Here is a 15,558-nt window from a genome sequence, read left to right as displayed (position 1 = left end):
AAAGTGGTGTTTTGCATCAAATGTTGGCTATTTAGTGTACTTATACATTGGAGGAGATATTTTCACTTGTTCTTTCTATGTTAAATACACATTTTCATTAAGTTGTTTGCTAATGCAGACTACCCCTTCATTACGTTTTGTGCCAATTGAATGATATAGAATACTCATTTTTAAGTCATTCGCTACATTTTTCTCAGTAAGAGTTTGAGGTGTCAGTGAACTAGGTTTTACTTTAGGTGGTGAAATTAAAATTGCTAAATGTGTAACATGCTCCACAGTCAGATTTTCAGATTCACACCTAAACAGATCTTAATGATTAATCCATCACAGGCAAAATAAACAAATGCATTAAATGGTAGATCATTAATAGAATTTATTTTGCCAAGATGTAATTCTTTCCAAATGGAAGTCATGGTAGGAATAACAGATACCAAATGTATGGCAAGCACAGTATGCTTACTTCAGCTGAGATCCCTGTTGGTTTGCAGGTGTTTGTATGGTTGAGCTGAGTTAGGAATGGATAACGGTGGACACCAACAAAGTATACTGGTGGTACACTGCTGAGGGATTCTGTACCATATCATGATACTAATTGCAGCCGTACGCAGGTGCAAAATGGGCCTGTGCACCTCTTTTTGACCATATCCCAATATCTACAGTATATACACTAATTTGTTTGCAGTCAGGTATAGTGTGGGCACTGTAGATTACAACTTTTACTTGAAAAGACATGCACAAGTCTCCCTTATTTGTTTGGGTGTGAGCACAAAATGTGATTGTGATGCAGTCCCAAAACAGCAGGTTATTGGAGGTACGTTGTGAGTATAAACGATTGCCTGAAGACTGTGGATGAGGATTAACAGTACCTAAAGAATCAAAATACAGATCAATGGGCTCATCAAGTAGAGTGCAAAAAACTCACTTAAGTTCCCTGTGGCACAGTGGCTCTTTTAGGAAATTTCCTAAGATGGCTCCAAAGTATGAGGTTCAGCTGTCTCAAACTCTCAGACATTGAATATGGACCCAAGTGGAGTGTGGAATTGCTACTACAATAACAGGTGACATGAAATAGCTGGGAATTGAAGTTACTTGTGATGTCAATTGTCTTGCATTGAATGGCTTGAATGCTAGATCTCTCTGCACTGTCTATAATGCTTTAGTTTCATGTAGAGAGCTACAAATAAATAATACATCCAGTTCTCCTAGTGGTGTGTTGGTAACTCTGACATCCCAGTATACTGCATAAATACTTCATACATAGGACAGTGTACAGCTACAGTGCACTAAATGGCAGACTCACTTTCATCAATACAATTAAGGGGTCCAACAATCTTCATAGTGACAAGGATGAGCCTGCTGTTGTAGGAAGAGTAAAACAGTTTATAGAATTCTGCTGATCCAAGCATTAGTTTCTGAGCAACCAATGAACAGAAGGGTCAGTGAGAGCATTCAGATAAGATCACTGAGTATTGTGTGCTGAACTGGAAGTAGATGAAGAGCACCTTCAACTCCGCTAATATCGATTTATAGGTAGTTCCTGGCAGCAGGTGGTGATGCTTACTGTCATACCTGCCGCCCCTCACGCATTCAAACTAGTCCTTCAAAGCATAAGTCTCAGCAAGAATGAAGTGAATATGTTAAATTCCACAACATCTAATTCTCTTTCTTTGATTTATGTGTCTTTGTCCCTACTACTTAGAATTACCCTTACCTTTTCACCCTCCCCCCAATAAAATAAATACCAAAAACACATGATATATTTACTTTTATATTGACTTGCCGGTAACAATATCAGTGGGAAAATGTAACTTTAAATACTTGTAGAAAACCAATAAAATATTTGTCTTTTCAAACTATTCTTAGTGATTTAAATCAAATATTTTGTGTAATCAATTGAATGATAGTTGGTGTTGTCTATATTGTTAGTGGATATTATTAGAAGCAAGTATATAATGCGGACCAAACCCATTAGGGCAATACAGCACTTTACATAACATCATGGATTATAAATGAAGCAGTGCCCTACTGCAGAGGACAAATGAGTCTGCTTATATTGGTCATAGACATCTCATATGAAGTAGGTAGGACAGAAGGAAAAGGTTAGGGCAATTGGATTTAGTGTTAGCAGCAGAGATGTGAGCACTGCTTTAAAAGGAGAACCTTCATCTCTATTACTGGACGAAAGTGGGTGAACTCGGCTTCACAGTTAAGCTGGTGTCAATGTGTATCCAGAAGAGGTTTGCCACCTCCTCCTCTTTTTAGGGAAAATACATTTACTTATGGGGAAAGTTAAAAAATAGGTTTGGTGAAGAATATGTTTCATGCAATATGTCACTCGTTACAAGATCAACAGACAAAATGTCTCTAGAGTGGCCATTATCTTCATTAAAAAGTGATGAGCAAATGACTGGTAGAAGTGTCTAGCCTGTTTTTCCCATTTTGAGTCACTTTAATGTGCTTACCTCCATAGACATGGGGACAAATGGAACTCAAATGTGTGACCTTTAAGTGTTTTCTGCGTATTAGACCGATAAAGTCTTATGTTATAAAATGAATAAGGTGAACAATAGTGAAGAGGGAGCCTTGGTTTTATTCAATGCTCGGTGAATAGCTCCAGTTTGCAGCCCTCTGATATGTTGATATGTTCACACTGATCATCTGAAAGGGTTAAAGGATTGACAGATGGGATTCGATGGATCCTTGTGAATCCTACTGTTAGAGCGGCAGTACATGCTCAGTGGGCTGTATTTCAATATATAGCAGTTGAAATATCCACTCCATAACATTATCATCAAGGATAATGTAGATTTACAATTATTTACTTTGCTGTCAAGAAATTGGAATGTCAATATTATCATTGCGATATATCTACAAGTCGATGGCAGATAAATTGCTAGATATAATGGCTAACAAATGTAGAAGTTCTTAAAGTGGGTTGACCAACATTTGGTTCAACTGTGGCCAGGAGTACCAAAAGAATAAAGGAGCTGTCCTAAGATATTCCCATAGCTGTAAGTGGAGCAAAATCTTGTATTCAACTGTAAGGTACCAGTGGGATCCCAATACACTTTAGATCCCAACCAATAATTTGTAAGACTTGTTCAAAATATTTTATTGAATTTATGATAAGGCATTTGACCAAACAGAAACGAGCACAGATGAGGTACATTGACATTTACAATATTCCACTATAATAATACCTGTACCTATACAATGAAAATTGCAGTATAATAAGAAATAAACAACTAGAAAATAAAAGAGGGTGGGGATTTCAATAGCTATTTTAACAAGTATATAACAACAGAGCAATGTAGTAAAATCCAACAAACTATACTCATTATAGAATATAAACTTTAATAATATAATGCTATATAATAATCCATTTGTTTCCAGAAAGACTGATAAGTAGATGTGTTATCAACAACACCCAACATAGTTAGATCACCAACTTTTGTGGTAAAAATTATCCATGATCACCATGAATAAATTGGCAATAATGATGCGTTTTTCTAAATGGCATTAATTGATTTTAGAGCAGCAGATAGCAAGAAGTCAAATAGCTTGTTATTTGAATTTGACAGTTTTGTTAAAAGTAATATCGATTTACACATCGACATAATATATGAAAGCTTATCCGATAAATTAATTTTTATAATAACATCCCAAACCTCTTCCCAAAACTTAAAGACAATATTACATTCAAAAAGCATATGTCTTAATGAACCTGAAAACAACTTACAATGCCAACAATTAAGTGAATTCAGTAGTTTAGCATTGAACATTTTTAATGTAGTCCATAAACAATTAAATAGTAGGAAATAATTAGTTTGATATAAAGGCACAGGTAACCATTCAGAGACAAAATGTATCCATATGTCTTGACAAAGGAAGAGACAAAATTAATGCTATTCTTGTCAAAATTATCCAAGTTTGTATAATACATCGACATAGTATGAGATGAAGTGGCTATTGTTGGAATATAGGTTTCTAAATCAGATATGTTGACCATTGGAACATTGTTGGGAAATGAGTCTGGAATGGAGTTACATATTAACTCATATTTACAAATATCCGGTGGAAGCAGGATAAACTTTTGTTGCCGTTCTTCAAAGGATTATCCAAGATTGACAAAATTGTATGTTTCGATTAAGTCTTATAACTGGATTATACCATAAGGAGATTTCAAGGTGTGAGAATTATATGTTTTATAAAGAAAGAATCTAAATCCTGTAATATTAATTTCGTAGATTTTAGTAATGCTGATGGGCATAATAGGGAGTTAGAAGAAGACATAATAAGTAATGGAGGTAGTGGTAACAGTGAAATCAAACGTTTCTCACTGAGAAGCCAAGAAGGTGTACAGTCAAACTCTGTATTGGTTAACCACAATGTGCTTTGTTTTAAAATAAACACTTTATGATAATTAAACAAATGTGGTAATCCAAAACCACCATTACGTTTTGCAATTTTCAATTTTTTATAGCTTATACGAGGCGTTTTATTATTCCAAATAAATTTCGATATTAAAGTGTCTTAAGACTAATAGAACTTAAGGGAAAATTGAGTAGATATCATAGACAAAAGATAAAATATTTGTCTTTGATATGACTAAGAATGTATTCGCAGTTCAAATTAATCGATTGATTAATGTTATAAGAGAATAGGATACCGAGATATTTGACTTTTCCCTTTTGCACTATTATTCCATTGTTGGGAAACATATCAGAGGTACAATACATATTCAAAGAAAATAATTCAGTCTTATTAGTGTTTAGAGTATATTCCGAAATCTTGGAATACGTTTGAATTAGAATTTATAGGGGAAATAGAAGAATCAGGATAGCAAATATACACAAAACATCATCAGCATAGGCTGAAGTTTTAATAGCAACATTAATGATAGTAAAACCTCTTCTTTCTATGCAGCATCTGATGGCAATGAGCAGAGGTTCAATAGCAAGAAGAAAAAGCAAAGGTGACAAAGGACATACTTGCTGAGTGCCTCTAAAAAGGAAACATTTGTTGGAAAGCTGACCATTGATAAAAAGTAGCAGAAGGACCGAAATAGAGTTCTGAAACAATATAGATAAAGTAATTGCCAAAATTATATGCAGATAAAGTACAAAATAAATACTACCAATGAAGTTTGTCAAACGCTTTTTCAGCATCTTATGCAGGGACACCAGCGGGAAAATATAAAACTGACACAGCCTCAATTACATGAAATAATAATCTAGTGTTGTTTACAGAATGCCTATGTTTCATAAAACCTGTTTTGATCAATGTGAACAATAGTATCAAGTATAGAAGCCAATCTGGTTGCAAGAATTTTTGCATAAAGTTTACAATCTTGATTAATTAAAGAGATAGGTCGGTAATTTGAAACAACAGTTGGATCTTTTATTAGGTTTTGGAAGGAGAATAATCAAAGCTTCAGGATCCGCAAGTAGAGCCTGAAATACTAAAGTGAAACAATAACTTAAGTAAATGAGGTATCAGATAAGGAGAAAAGTCTTCATAAAATTTAGCAGGTATACCATCCATTTACGATGATTCACCTGATTTTAGAGATTTAATAGCTAAATTCATTTCTTCTAACATGATCAGTACATCCAATTTTTTGAAAAATTATCAATACTAAACATATCCGTGACTAGGGGATTACTTTATAACTTTGAATACTAGATGAATACTAGGTCAAAAATTAATTAACAATTTCTTTGTGAGATACTGCCAGTTTACCATTTGAGCCATGAATTGCTGTATGGTTTTGTGAATGAAGAGGAGTAATTTAAGTTGGATACAAACTGTGAGGTGAAGCTTGTAAGCTTCATTAGGATATAGGTAATATAAAAATATCCATGAGTACTAAGATGAGCTGGTACATGGAAGGCAACCTTTAGAGGGAGGAGAGCTGTGTTAGGGAAGCCGGTTAGATAGGCATTACCGCAATCAATAAAGGAGAGGGTAAGTGTTTGTCCCACTGCTTTGAATGTGTTGAGAAAAATAAAGAGTTTAAAAATCTGGGTGAGCCTGATTTGAAACTAAGCTGTTTCTATTAGTATTCTCCTATAAAATACAGTGATGTTGGCCATGGCTCAAACTATTTCTGCAAATCTCCACAGCACAGCTGATTAAGAGGAATTTAGCTTTAAATGAGTTTAATGTGAGATAGATCAAAGACAAGGCATGATTTAATAATCTGAAGACACTATTTTTAGTGCCGCATATCTGATGCAGATGACACAAAGGTTGAGAGTCTTCAAATCACTTGTGTAGGAAGATAGTGTGAAGGTCTAGGATTGCAGCAAGGTCTTCCTTATAAATGTTGAAGTGCATGGGGGCTGGACTATTGCCTTGGGAGACACCACACAAGACTTCCCTCAGAAGTGATTTTGAGGAGCTAAGTTGCATATACTGTTGGCATTTGGAGAAGGAGGAGTTGAGCCTGCTAAGGACAGTGCCAGATAGGTCAATGTGGCTGGAGAGAATGTAATTTATGATTGGCAGTGTCAAATGCCACTAAGAGGTCCACGAGAAGACAAGGATCACCTTTGTCTGAGAGTTTCATCTAGGACTTGGAGCATGTCCATTTCTGTGCTGTAGCATGTGTGGAATCGTGATGAGAACCCTCATCGCTAAATGTTGGATAGCAGTTGTATGACAGCTGCATTTTTAAGGGCTTTGGTGAAGCAGGAAAAATGAGTGAAAGGATGGTAATTTGCTGGATCATTCTGGTCAAGGTTGGGCATATTTAGTGAAAGAATAATTTAGCTCCTTGTCAGTGTGGCAGCAAAGATGTCAGTTGGAGGACATGTTACTAATGTTGAGATGTTGGTAGCACTAGTAAGAGACTTCATGAATGGAGTCAGGTGAGTAGTTCAGAGGCGCTTGAAGGATTCCCAAGTGGGGATATTCCAGGATGAAGGGGAGAGGATTAGTGGTAGTTCTTTGCTATTTAGAGGTCAATGTTGTTATGTATGATTTGGATTTTATTTAAAAAAATGTTTTTGCTGTGTAGAGAAAAGATTCCCCTGGTGGTGATGATCATCCAAGCAAAATTATTAAATCTACTTTAGTTCTTGGAACCCACTGCATTTGTTCTTAACTTCTGTCACAAAGAGGGAAACTACGAAGGTTGACAACTTGGCTGCCAAAACAAAAGCATCAAGTCTCCTATGAAGTTTTGCGCAGCAGAATGCCTCATACAACTCTACTTCTCACTTGAAGGAGGCGCTTCTAACATGATCAATGCCTTTCATGTTTCTGATTCAGTCGCTGGCCACCTGAAACATGACATTATCACGCCACATGAAAAAACATACACTGACCCAAACATATCGCCTTCCTACTGATCTACCTCCATGTTACCATTCATTAGCAAAATCATGGTGAGGGAAATAACAAAACAACTTCAAGTTTATATGAAACTTAACCCCTTCAGTGCCCGCCCCTTTCCCCGCCCTGTGCCAGCCGTTTCATTAGCGGGCGGGGTTTGTGACGAGCTGGTCTCGTCATGGGCACAGCGCAACCGCGGCCCATGACGAGACCAGCTCGTCACGGGCATTGAAGAGGTTAAGCACCGACTCTTTGATAAAAGCCTTAATTGTATGTACAGAAACTTCCTTGGCAAACAATGGGCAATGGCAATAAACCTGCTCACATACTCCTTGGCTTGTCCGCTGCCCCTAGCGCTTTAGACCACTCTATTTTACCATAAAGACTCGAGTAGTGGGCAGGTATTTTCAGACCTAGGTGACTATTTATCCATTAACGTCTCTCTAATTGCTGCCAAAATAATCATGATTGGATCATTTGAATCCTCTAAACGCCAAGGCCCTGATTACGATGTAGAATGGACCGTGACTGACAGGCTGTCAGTGGTGGTCCGCACGACATCTAGGGCCGCGATCCGACCACCGGCTAATGATGCCAGCGGTTGGGGGAAAGACTGCTGTCTCAGATAGGATCGGAGATCCTGTCAGGGCAGCGATCAGACTAGTAATAACTGAATGGCGGCAGTGCCTGCGTAGGCACTGCCGTCAAGATTACTATGTCCATTTTCCTCTGCCGCCATGAAAAGGCAGAAGGAAAGAGAATTTGGGGGCCCCAAGCAGGGCCCCCGTCCCCCCTGGTCATCTGCTACGGGGCCCAGAGGGCACATGTGGAGACCCCCAAACACCAATGCAACCTGTGTCAGACACCACATGGTGCCTGGCACACTGTGCAGCGGTGTTTGTAAAAATGCCTTCTGCCATTGGGGTTTGTGGTGCGGCCCTTTTCCGGGGCACAGCACAAGCCTCAATTGTAAAAGGCATGTTTCTGATGTCCTACATGGTGGTCAGATCTTAATTCAGCAGGGGGGATTGTTGGAAACCTTTCGGCCGGTCCTGATCCCACAACAATGGCTGTCGGACCAGCATAAGGCCCCAAATGTCTTGCAGTATTCCTCAAGGTTACATCATTTTGTGGCTACTCTTCAATACTTACATATGCCCCCGAGCTCATCTATTCAAGCAGCACCAAATATAATTTCAAATGTACGCTGATGATACAGAAATCCACCACAGGTGACAGGTTTGAGAATGCAACCAACATTATGTTCTGCCTGGACCCCTTATTCCACTGTATGATGGACGGCTACTGTTCCATCAATGGCACTAAGGCTAACATTCTAGTGACTGGACTTGGAGAAGTCTGTGACTCCAACATTTGTCTTGTCTTCAAGCCTTATAGCACAAGCCCTCATCACCCCAAAAGTGGTGAATAAGGGGATCTCCTTAATGATGATCTCTCTTTAAGTCTAAAATTAATGTCTTGGAAATGTTTTAAGTGTCCTGGTAGTGAAAAACTCTTAAATTCATTTTTCACTACTGCAAGGCCTATCTCTCCCATAGAATAACACTAGCGTTGCCTTATTACATTTTATAAGTGGTATTTACAATTGTGAAGAGATAACTGGTTGGTGTTTTGTGTCTCTGGAATCCTGATTTAAAATCCTAATTTATGGTAAAGTCGGATTTAAAATACAATATTGAAAATTTCACTTTAAGAAAGTTGCTATTTTCTTGCTTTAACATTTGGTGCCTGTAGCCTGTCTTTGGTCACATGACTGGGTGCAGTTGACAGTTGGGCTTTGTATATTACTCCTAGACAACCACACATAATAGGGGCTTAGGTGTGATTGGATGGGCCATCACTGACAGGATAGTGGGGACTGAGCCCAGCCCTACTTACACCTAAATAGTTTGTGTCCTGTTCCCACACAAAGGGATGCACACACCATGTATTTAGTCTGGAGCCAGGACCAGAAAGGCAGGGCATCTGTGCACTTCAAAAGCATGCCTCTAGACGTTTCTCCCTACTTCAAAGCATAACTGTGTATACAAGAAGGACCTCAGATACCACCACTTGAGTATACTTCTGAACCAGTAGATGCTCTGCCTGGAAGAAGGACTGCTGTGCTGCTGAAAGGACTGCCACTCTGCTGGACTGATACTCTGAAGGAGCTACTGCCCTGCTGTGATTACCCACTGCCTCCTGCCCTCTTGCCTGGGCAGGAAGAACTGGACCTGCAACCCATCTATAACCCAGGACCCTGAGTGACACTAAGGGCCAGTCTACTGGCCTCCTGATCTGAGCCTCAGGGCCATAAAGGGCTCCTCTACAGCTCCTGAGCCCGTCTTCAGGGAGTTACCGACCCCTTCCCCAATTGGTGGCCCTTAGTGTGGTGTGGCTTAGTGTGCTCCTAAATCAAGCTTTGGGCTCTTCGCAACCACGAACGGGCCAATTGCTGCCAGAGCCATGCCGCTTGCACCAAATATCAGTGAGAGCCGCGGCCAGCCCATGTCTTCGCACAGCAAGCATCAATCAACGCAGAGTAACGCCAACGTGAGTTTCCAACCTGTTTACCAGCGATGCCCATACTGCTCTTCACACCATGCCAACCTCTGCCAGCGATACTCTTTTTGCTCCCTAAGGCCCTTTCCAACATGAATGGGACTCTTGGCACAAAACTTGAGAAGGTAAACCTTCAGCGGGACTAATCTGGAACTGTACCCAAACCACACTCCATCGCGGTTGGCCTGAACTCTTGACTTTGACCCGGTCAGGATGACCAGATATTCCCAGTTGGCGCTTTAGGCATCTCCTTATATTTTATTCTTAACTCTGGTTGCAGTGATCTGATCTTTTTCATTTTGGGCTTGTATTATTTATTATATTGAGCACTATTGATCTAACCTGGTGTGGGATCTTTTTGTGTGGTGTTTTCACTGTTTTACAGTTTGGAGTGTTGCACCAATTAGTGCCTGACTGCAGTGTGTCAAGCCAGACGGTTAAGCACAAGTTAAATTGTTTTTTGTTTTCCTTTGCCTTACTCTGACTAGGATTGTGGTGGCTACTTGACCAGGGCACACACCCCAGTGAACTAGTAACCCAATTTTAAGCAATTCATAAATACATAAATAAATAAATAAAGATGTGTTGCAAGCTTAACCTTTTAAAAATATGGTGCTCGAGAAAATGATCTTGAAAAATTTAACATAATATAGAATATTTTCTTCTTAGCTTTAAATGCATGAGTGTCTGCACCGTATTCCAAAGAAGGATAAAGCCAGACATTGAAAAATGGTATCAAAACGGACAAGGAGATGTACCACCCAAGTACACTCAGACCCATAGATCAATGTTATTTTTTATGGTTGGGTGAGAAATAATACTTCGTAAGGAATGGAGCAGTATTACTCATTAATCCAAAAGCCAAGATATCACTCACAGGAGTATTTGGATCTGGGAAGCCATGTACATTTTAAACGTACTTATTTGGGTATTGAGACACATTATATTATAATCTTTATAACAAATATAGGGCCATATGTAGGAAGCCAAATTGGGATCGCAAATGCTGAAATTCGCCGAATTTTGGCGTTTGCGATCGCAATTTGGGCAGTGTGCTATGTAGCACAAAAACCCACACGCAAAATAAGGAATCGCAAAATTTGCGATTCCTTATTTTGCAAATGCATTTAAGGAATCCCAAATTGCGATTCATTAAATGCAATGTAGGAAGCACCCAAGTTGTGCAATTTTGGCTTAAGGAATCGCATATTACCACCAACCTCAGGTTGGTGGTAATTTGCGATTTCCTTGAAAAATTCACTTTTTTGCATTTTTCAAAGTGCCATGTGGCGCACATACATGCCCTTAGCACATGTATGTGCGCCACATGTGCACACATGTCTCTTTCAGGGGTGCAAAAGGGTGTCCTATTGACACCCTTGCAACCTTGAAATTGCATTCTCAATTTGCGATTCTCTAATTGAGAATCGCAAACTGAGAATGTCTTCCTATTCATTCCTATGGGCCTTCTAGCCCATAGGAATGAATGGCAAGGTATTCCTTATTTGCGAATCTCAATTTGGGATTCGCAAATAAGGAATAGGTGGGAATCGCAAAATTATTTTGCTAATCCTACCTACATTCCGTTTTGCAATTCTCTAATTGCGATTCCCTAAAAATTGCAATTAGAGAATCGCAAAACACGTTTTACCTACATATGGCCCATGGTCTTATAACTTCTACATATTCAGACGTTTGCAGTTAATATCCCATGATAAGTGGATACTATCTCTTTTTGAACACATATATATTTCAAACACAGCAGTCCAGCTGTGTCATCACTACCGAACCGCCATAAACAAACAGCATACTGATTCATGTACCAATGGGTGCACTTCACATGTGATGTCATAATGACTGCGGCCAGCACAGAGTTGTTTTGTTGTCCAAAATGTTATTTATCGTCACACCACTGGGAACAATGAAAAGTACATTATACGTTGCAGTATGGTGCTAACATCAAGTTCTGCAATATGGCCAACAAATTCAAATGCTGGCAACAACTTTTACTGCTGATAAATTGAAATGCACTGGCACACGTCTGTCAACGTGATTCAGACCGAAAGTCAAATTCATATACTACTGACACGAAAAATGGTGTCATAATTGGGCACCAGGATTCTAGCTTTATATTATGAGGTCAATGAAAAATGTATGCATATTTTCAAAAAGAGCACCTGCAACATAAAGAACAAAATATCAATCATCGAAAGAAGGGAAGCAAGAACACAGATATTCTTAGAAATAAAGTGCCCTCTTCCATAAAGAAAAGCATAGCATAATTTGGACTTTTTTACCTTTATGTAAGCACTCTACCTCCATACTACTTCTTCCATATTATCATTAGACATCTTGGTGACTTGAAATGTCATTATGAAGAGGAGTAGCGAGGGCTTCACCCCGTGGATAATACATTGGAATTAACAGTCTCGTTTTAACATCATGCATTTTATTTTTTTATTAAACATATTTTCAGGTTTCAGAACATACATCACTATTCCCTTCTAACAGCATCTCGAAACCACCACAGGTCCTAAACAGCAGCAGCATACATGGGAGGAAGTACCCCTTAAGTTACACCACAAGGCCGCTGCAAGCCATGGAGAAGGTCTTTGATGATATAGAGGTATAAACCAAAGTTCAGGCGCCTTCACAAGGCCAGAGAACTCTGAGGTCTGTTGTCATTTTCTAATTTCACAGTTCTCAGCAATCCATTAAATCTTTGTACTGTTTTCTCAGCTCTTTCTGACTTTAATCAGCTTTGCAATCTATTTCTAACAGAAAGTACTGTTGTAGGACGATCACTGGAGCAGGCATGCGAAAGCTTCACTCTAAACACCGATGAAGCAATGAACTGCTTCAATGACACGGAAATCCAATAATGCCACTTACCAGGAAAACAACGTTGCTTTGGTGATAGAGTGCTCTTGCCACACTGATGCGCTGACGCTGCCCTCCAGAGAGATTAATGCCCTGCAAACAAATAGGAACAGTCAATCTCCTCCAGTTCTTCTATTACATACATGCCCTCCAGTCAGTTGTAAGCATATCTGGTTGTCCAAAGAAAAGTAGCTGCACCGCAGAGAAGAGCTGAATCAAGGGTTTCATGAAACACCACACTCATTCTTTCCCTATTTCAATTATGTATTCATAAGCAGCATTTTATAGGACTTACCGGATATAGGGGATGTCAGAGTGCTTTACAAATGGATACAACTGGTGTTTCAATACCAGAACATCCATCAAAAACAGCTGGCATTTTTAACAACAGCACATGGCAAATCAACTTTTTATACCCATTAACTAATAGCCTATCAATTCCATTACAATTCAAATGACGTAAAAGTGGTACATATATATTGGGGCATATTCAAAAAGGTATTTTGGAGTACATGGAGTAGTGCGTCTGTAGTACTCTCTTACGTACTCTTACATGCCTTTCTGAATTTCCCCCATGACATCTAAAATACAAATAAAATGAGAATATTTTACTAATAGAGAATTGAACATTTTGCTATCGATTCACCGCGGTCTGTAAGAGGACGTAAAAGAGTACTCCTGTAGTACTAATTCTAGTCAGTAGCAGCTGATATCGGGTGAAAATGGTGGGGCAACCGAGTGGGACAAAATATGAAAACAATAAATAGAACTAACCTGCCGCTCGCCATTCTCCTGCTTTCTGCTGACTGTTGTGAGCAGGCTGAGACTCCCAGAGTCACCTACGGCCAATCCCAGCGCTTCTCTCATGCTGGTATGAGCATGAGAGAAGCACTGGGATTGGCCTGAGTGGGCTGGTATTCTGCTCCGAGGACTGGGAGCCTGTGCCCGCTGTTCTCTCCACCCAGCAATGCAGCTTGGCTTGGAAAGATGTTGGTTTGGCCAGCCTACAACAGCTGGCCAAACTGATATGCACACCGGCAGCAGTGTCAACCACTTTCGGCTTCGTGCCTGTCATCAATTTGGCCCACCACCACCCAAGGCTCCGCCCTGGAAGAAAATCAAAATGACAATAAACCTGGTTTATTATCATATGATTTTTCATTTTTTGTAGTGCTGGCAGGGGTGGTGACACTCCCCCGCCATAACAGAGGAGCCGCCGCTGATTTTAGTACTCATAAATGCTTTTGAGAATCAGCCCTATTCCAGGGAATTTACAAAGAAGATCAAGTACGTTCATACATATACTCAATATCCAACGTTCAATAGAATTAGATAAAAATAGTGATGTATAGCAGCTTCCATGTGTTCATAGGGGCATTTAGGATGCGGACGTCTTGGCACACCTGTTCCACCAACCTCAGGTTCCACTACATCAATTCAAAGTGGAGGAACTGCTAAGTTGGCATCCATCACAACGGTGCAGCCTCCATGATGTCAGAAGTCGTTCCTCATTTAGGGTGGGCATTTTGGTGCAGCTTATGCCTGTTCATGGCCACCACAAAAACCTTGGATGTCACCAAAAGTGAAAAAACTAGATGGCCATCAAGGTCAATGCTATTTTATTTTCAGAAACAAACTCATCTGCTGGGGTTGGTTTCTGAAAATCAGAAAATAAATATGCTAGGCCAAAGTCATGACTTACTGCTGGCTGCCATGCCATTTCCACCGGAAGAGTGCCCTTAAACTCAAGGTGATAACATATAGTTTGAAAGTGTTGTGGAAGGACCATGGGCCTTATTATTGTATAGGATCATTTCCCTGGTTAGTGTTTGGTGCACCTATCAAAAGGTGTGGCCAGCGCTAACCAGGAAAATGCACTGCATTATAGTGAATGCATTGTGCTCAGGGCAGCAGTGAACTTGCGCTTCCCTGGGGGCAGCACGTTCAGATGAAAAACTGAGCGGCTGCTTTAAAACCACTATGTATTTCGCAGTGTAGGTGTAACCCGGCTGCACTTTGAAGGGGGATTAGAGATCCCCTTGCAGGCGGATGCAGTGAGTGACTGCACACACCAGCAAGGGGATGTCTGGGGGTCCATGGGACCCCATTTCCTCCCTCCAGAGGGCTCTCTTATGTGGGGCACTGTCAGCGCACCTCCTGACAGCTTCTTGTCTCAGCACCCGCATCTGTAATAAAGCGCGGGCGCAGAGGCAAATGGATTCCCTCATCTGTATAGGGCCATGCCCCCATGCAAATGAGGGGACACCCTCTGATGACAGTGCAGGCGCTTTATGTGTGCCAGCACTATCGGTATGACAGAAGGGGGTGCACAAGTGTTTGCAGCCCCTTCTGTAATACCAAAGTGCCCCGGCGATGCGCAAAGTGGGCACAAACGTCCGTTGAGCCCCTGGGGCACACCTGTAATACATCCTCAGGTGGTTAAAGTGTTTTCTTAATATCTCTTAAGAGACTAGTGTGTCCTGGGGAGATGTAGTTACATATCCATAGGAGCACTCCCCGGCAATGATCTAGCATGAGTTTTTTTTAATAAAGATATTTGATGTGTAAAAATCAAGGTATCACCAGACTGGGAAATATTGAGTGGGCTTTGAATAAGTACAATCCAAGGGGGCATGCAATGGGGAAAACTAAAAGAGCTTGAAAACGGGAAAAACAGTGGAAGGGTCGACTGAATTTGCCAGTGCTGACAAGGCTACTACTGGAGAGAACATAAGATAATTTGAGTTCAAAGATATACTACGGATCAAAGAGGTTAAA

At 40.1% G+C, this 15,558-nt stretch overlaps 1 protein-coding gene across 2 annotated transcripts in view; it reads right to left on the bottom strand.

Annotated features, from left to right (window-relative positions):
- ABCC8 (ATP binding cassette subfamily C member 8) overlaps positions 1-15,558 on the bottom strand; it is a 1,425,084-nt gene that overhangs the window by 445,253 nt on the left and 964,273 nt on the right. For both annotated transcript variants that reach the window (XM_085648067.1, XM_085648068.1), the window contains one exon: positions 12,793-12,873. In XM_085648067.1, coding sequence (XP_085504193.1) covers positions 12,793-12,873 — 81 coding nt within the window. The remainder of the gene's footprint in view (positions 1-12,792; positions 12,874-15,558) is intronic.

The sequence above is a fragment of the Triturus cristatus genome, chromosome 3_2, assembly GCF_964204655.1.
Source record: "Triturus cristatus chromosome 3_2, aTriCri1.1, whole genome shotgun sequence".
NCBI classification, from domain to species: Eukaryota; Metazoa; Chordata; class Amphibia; order Caudata; family Salamandridae; genus Triturus; species Triturus cristatus.
This window is presented reverse-complemented; position numbering and strand designations above follow the sequence as displayed.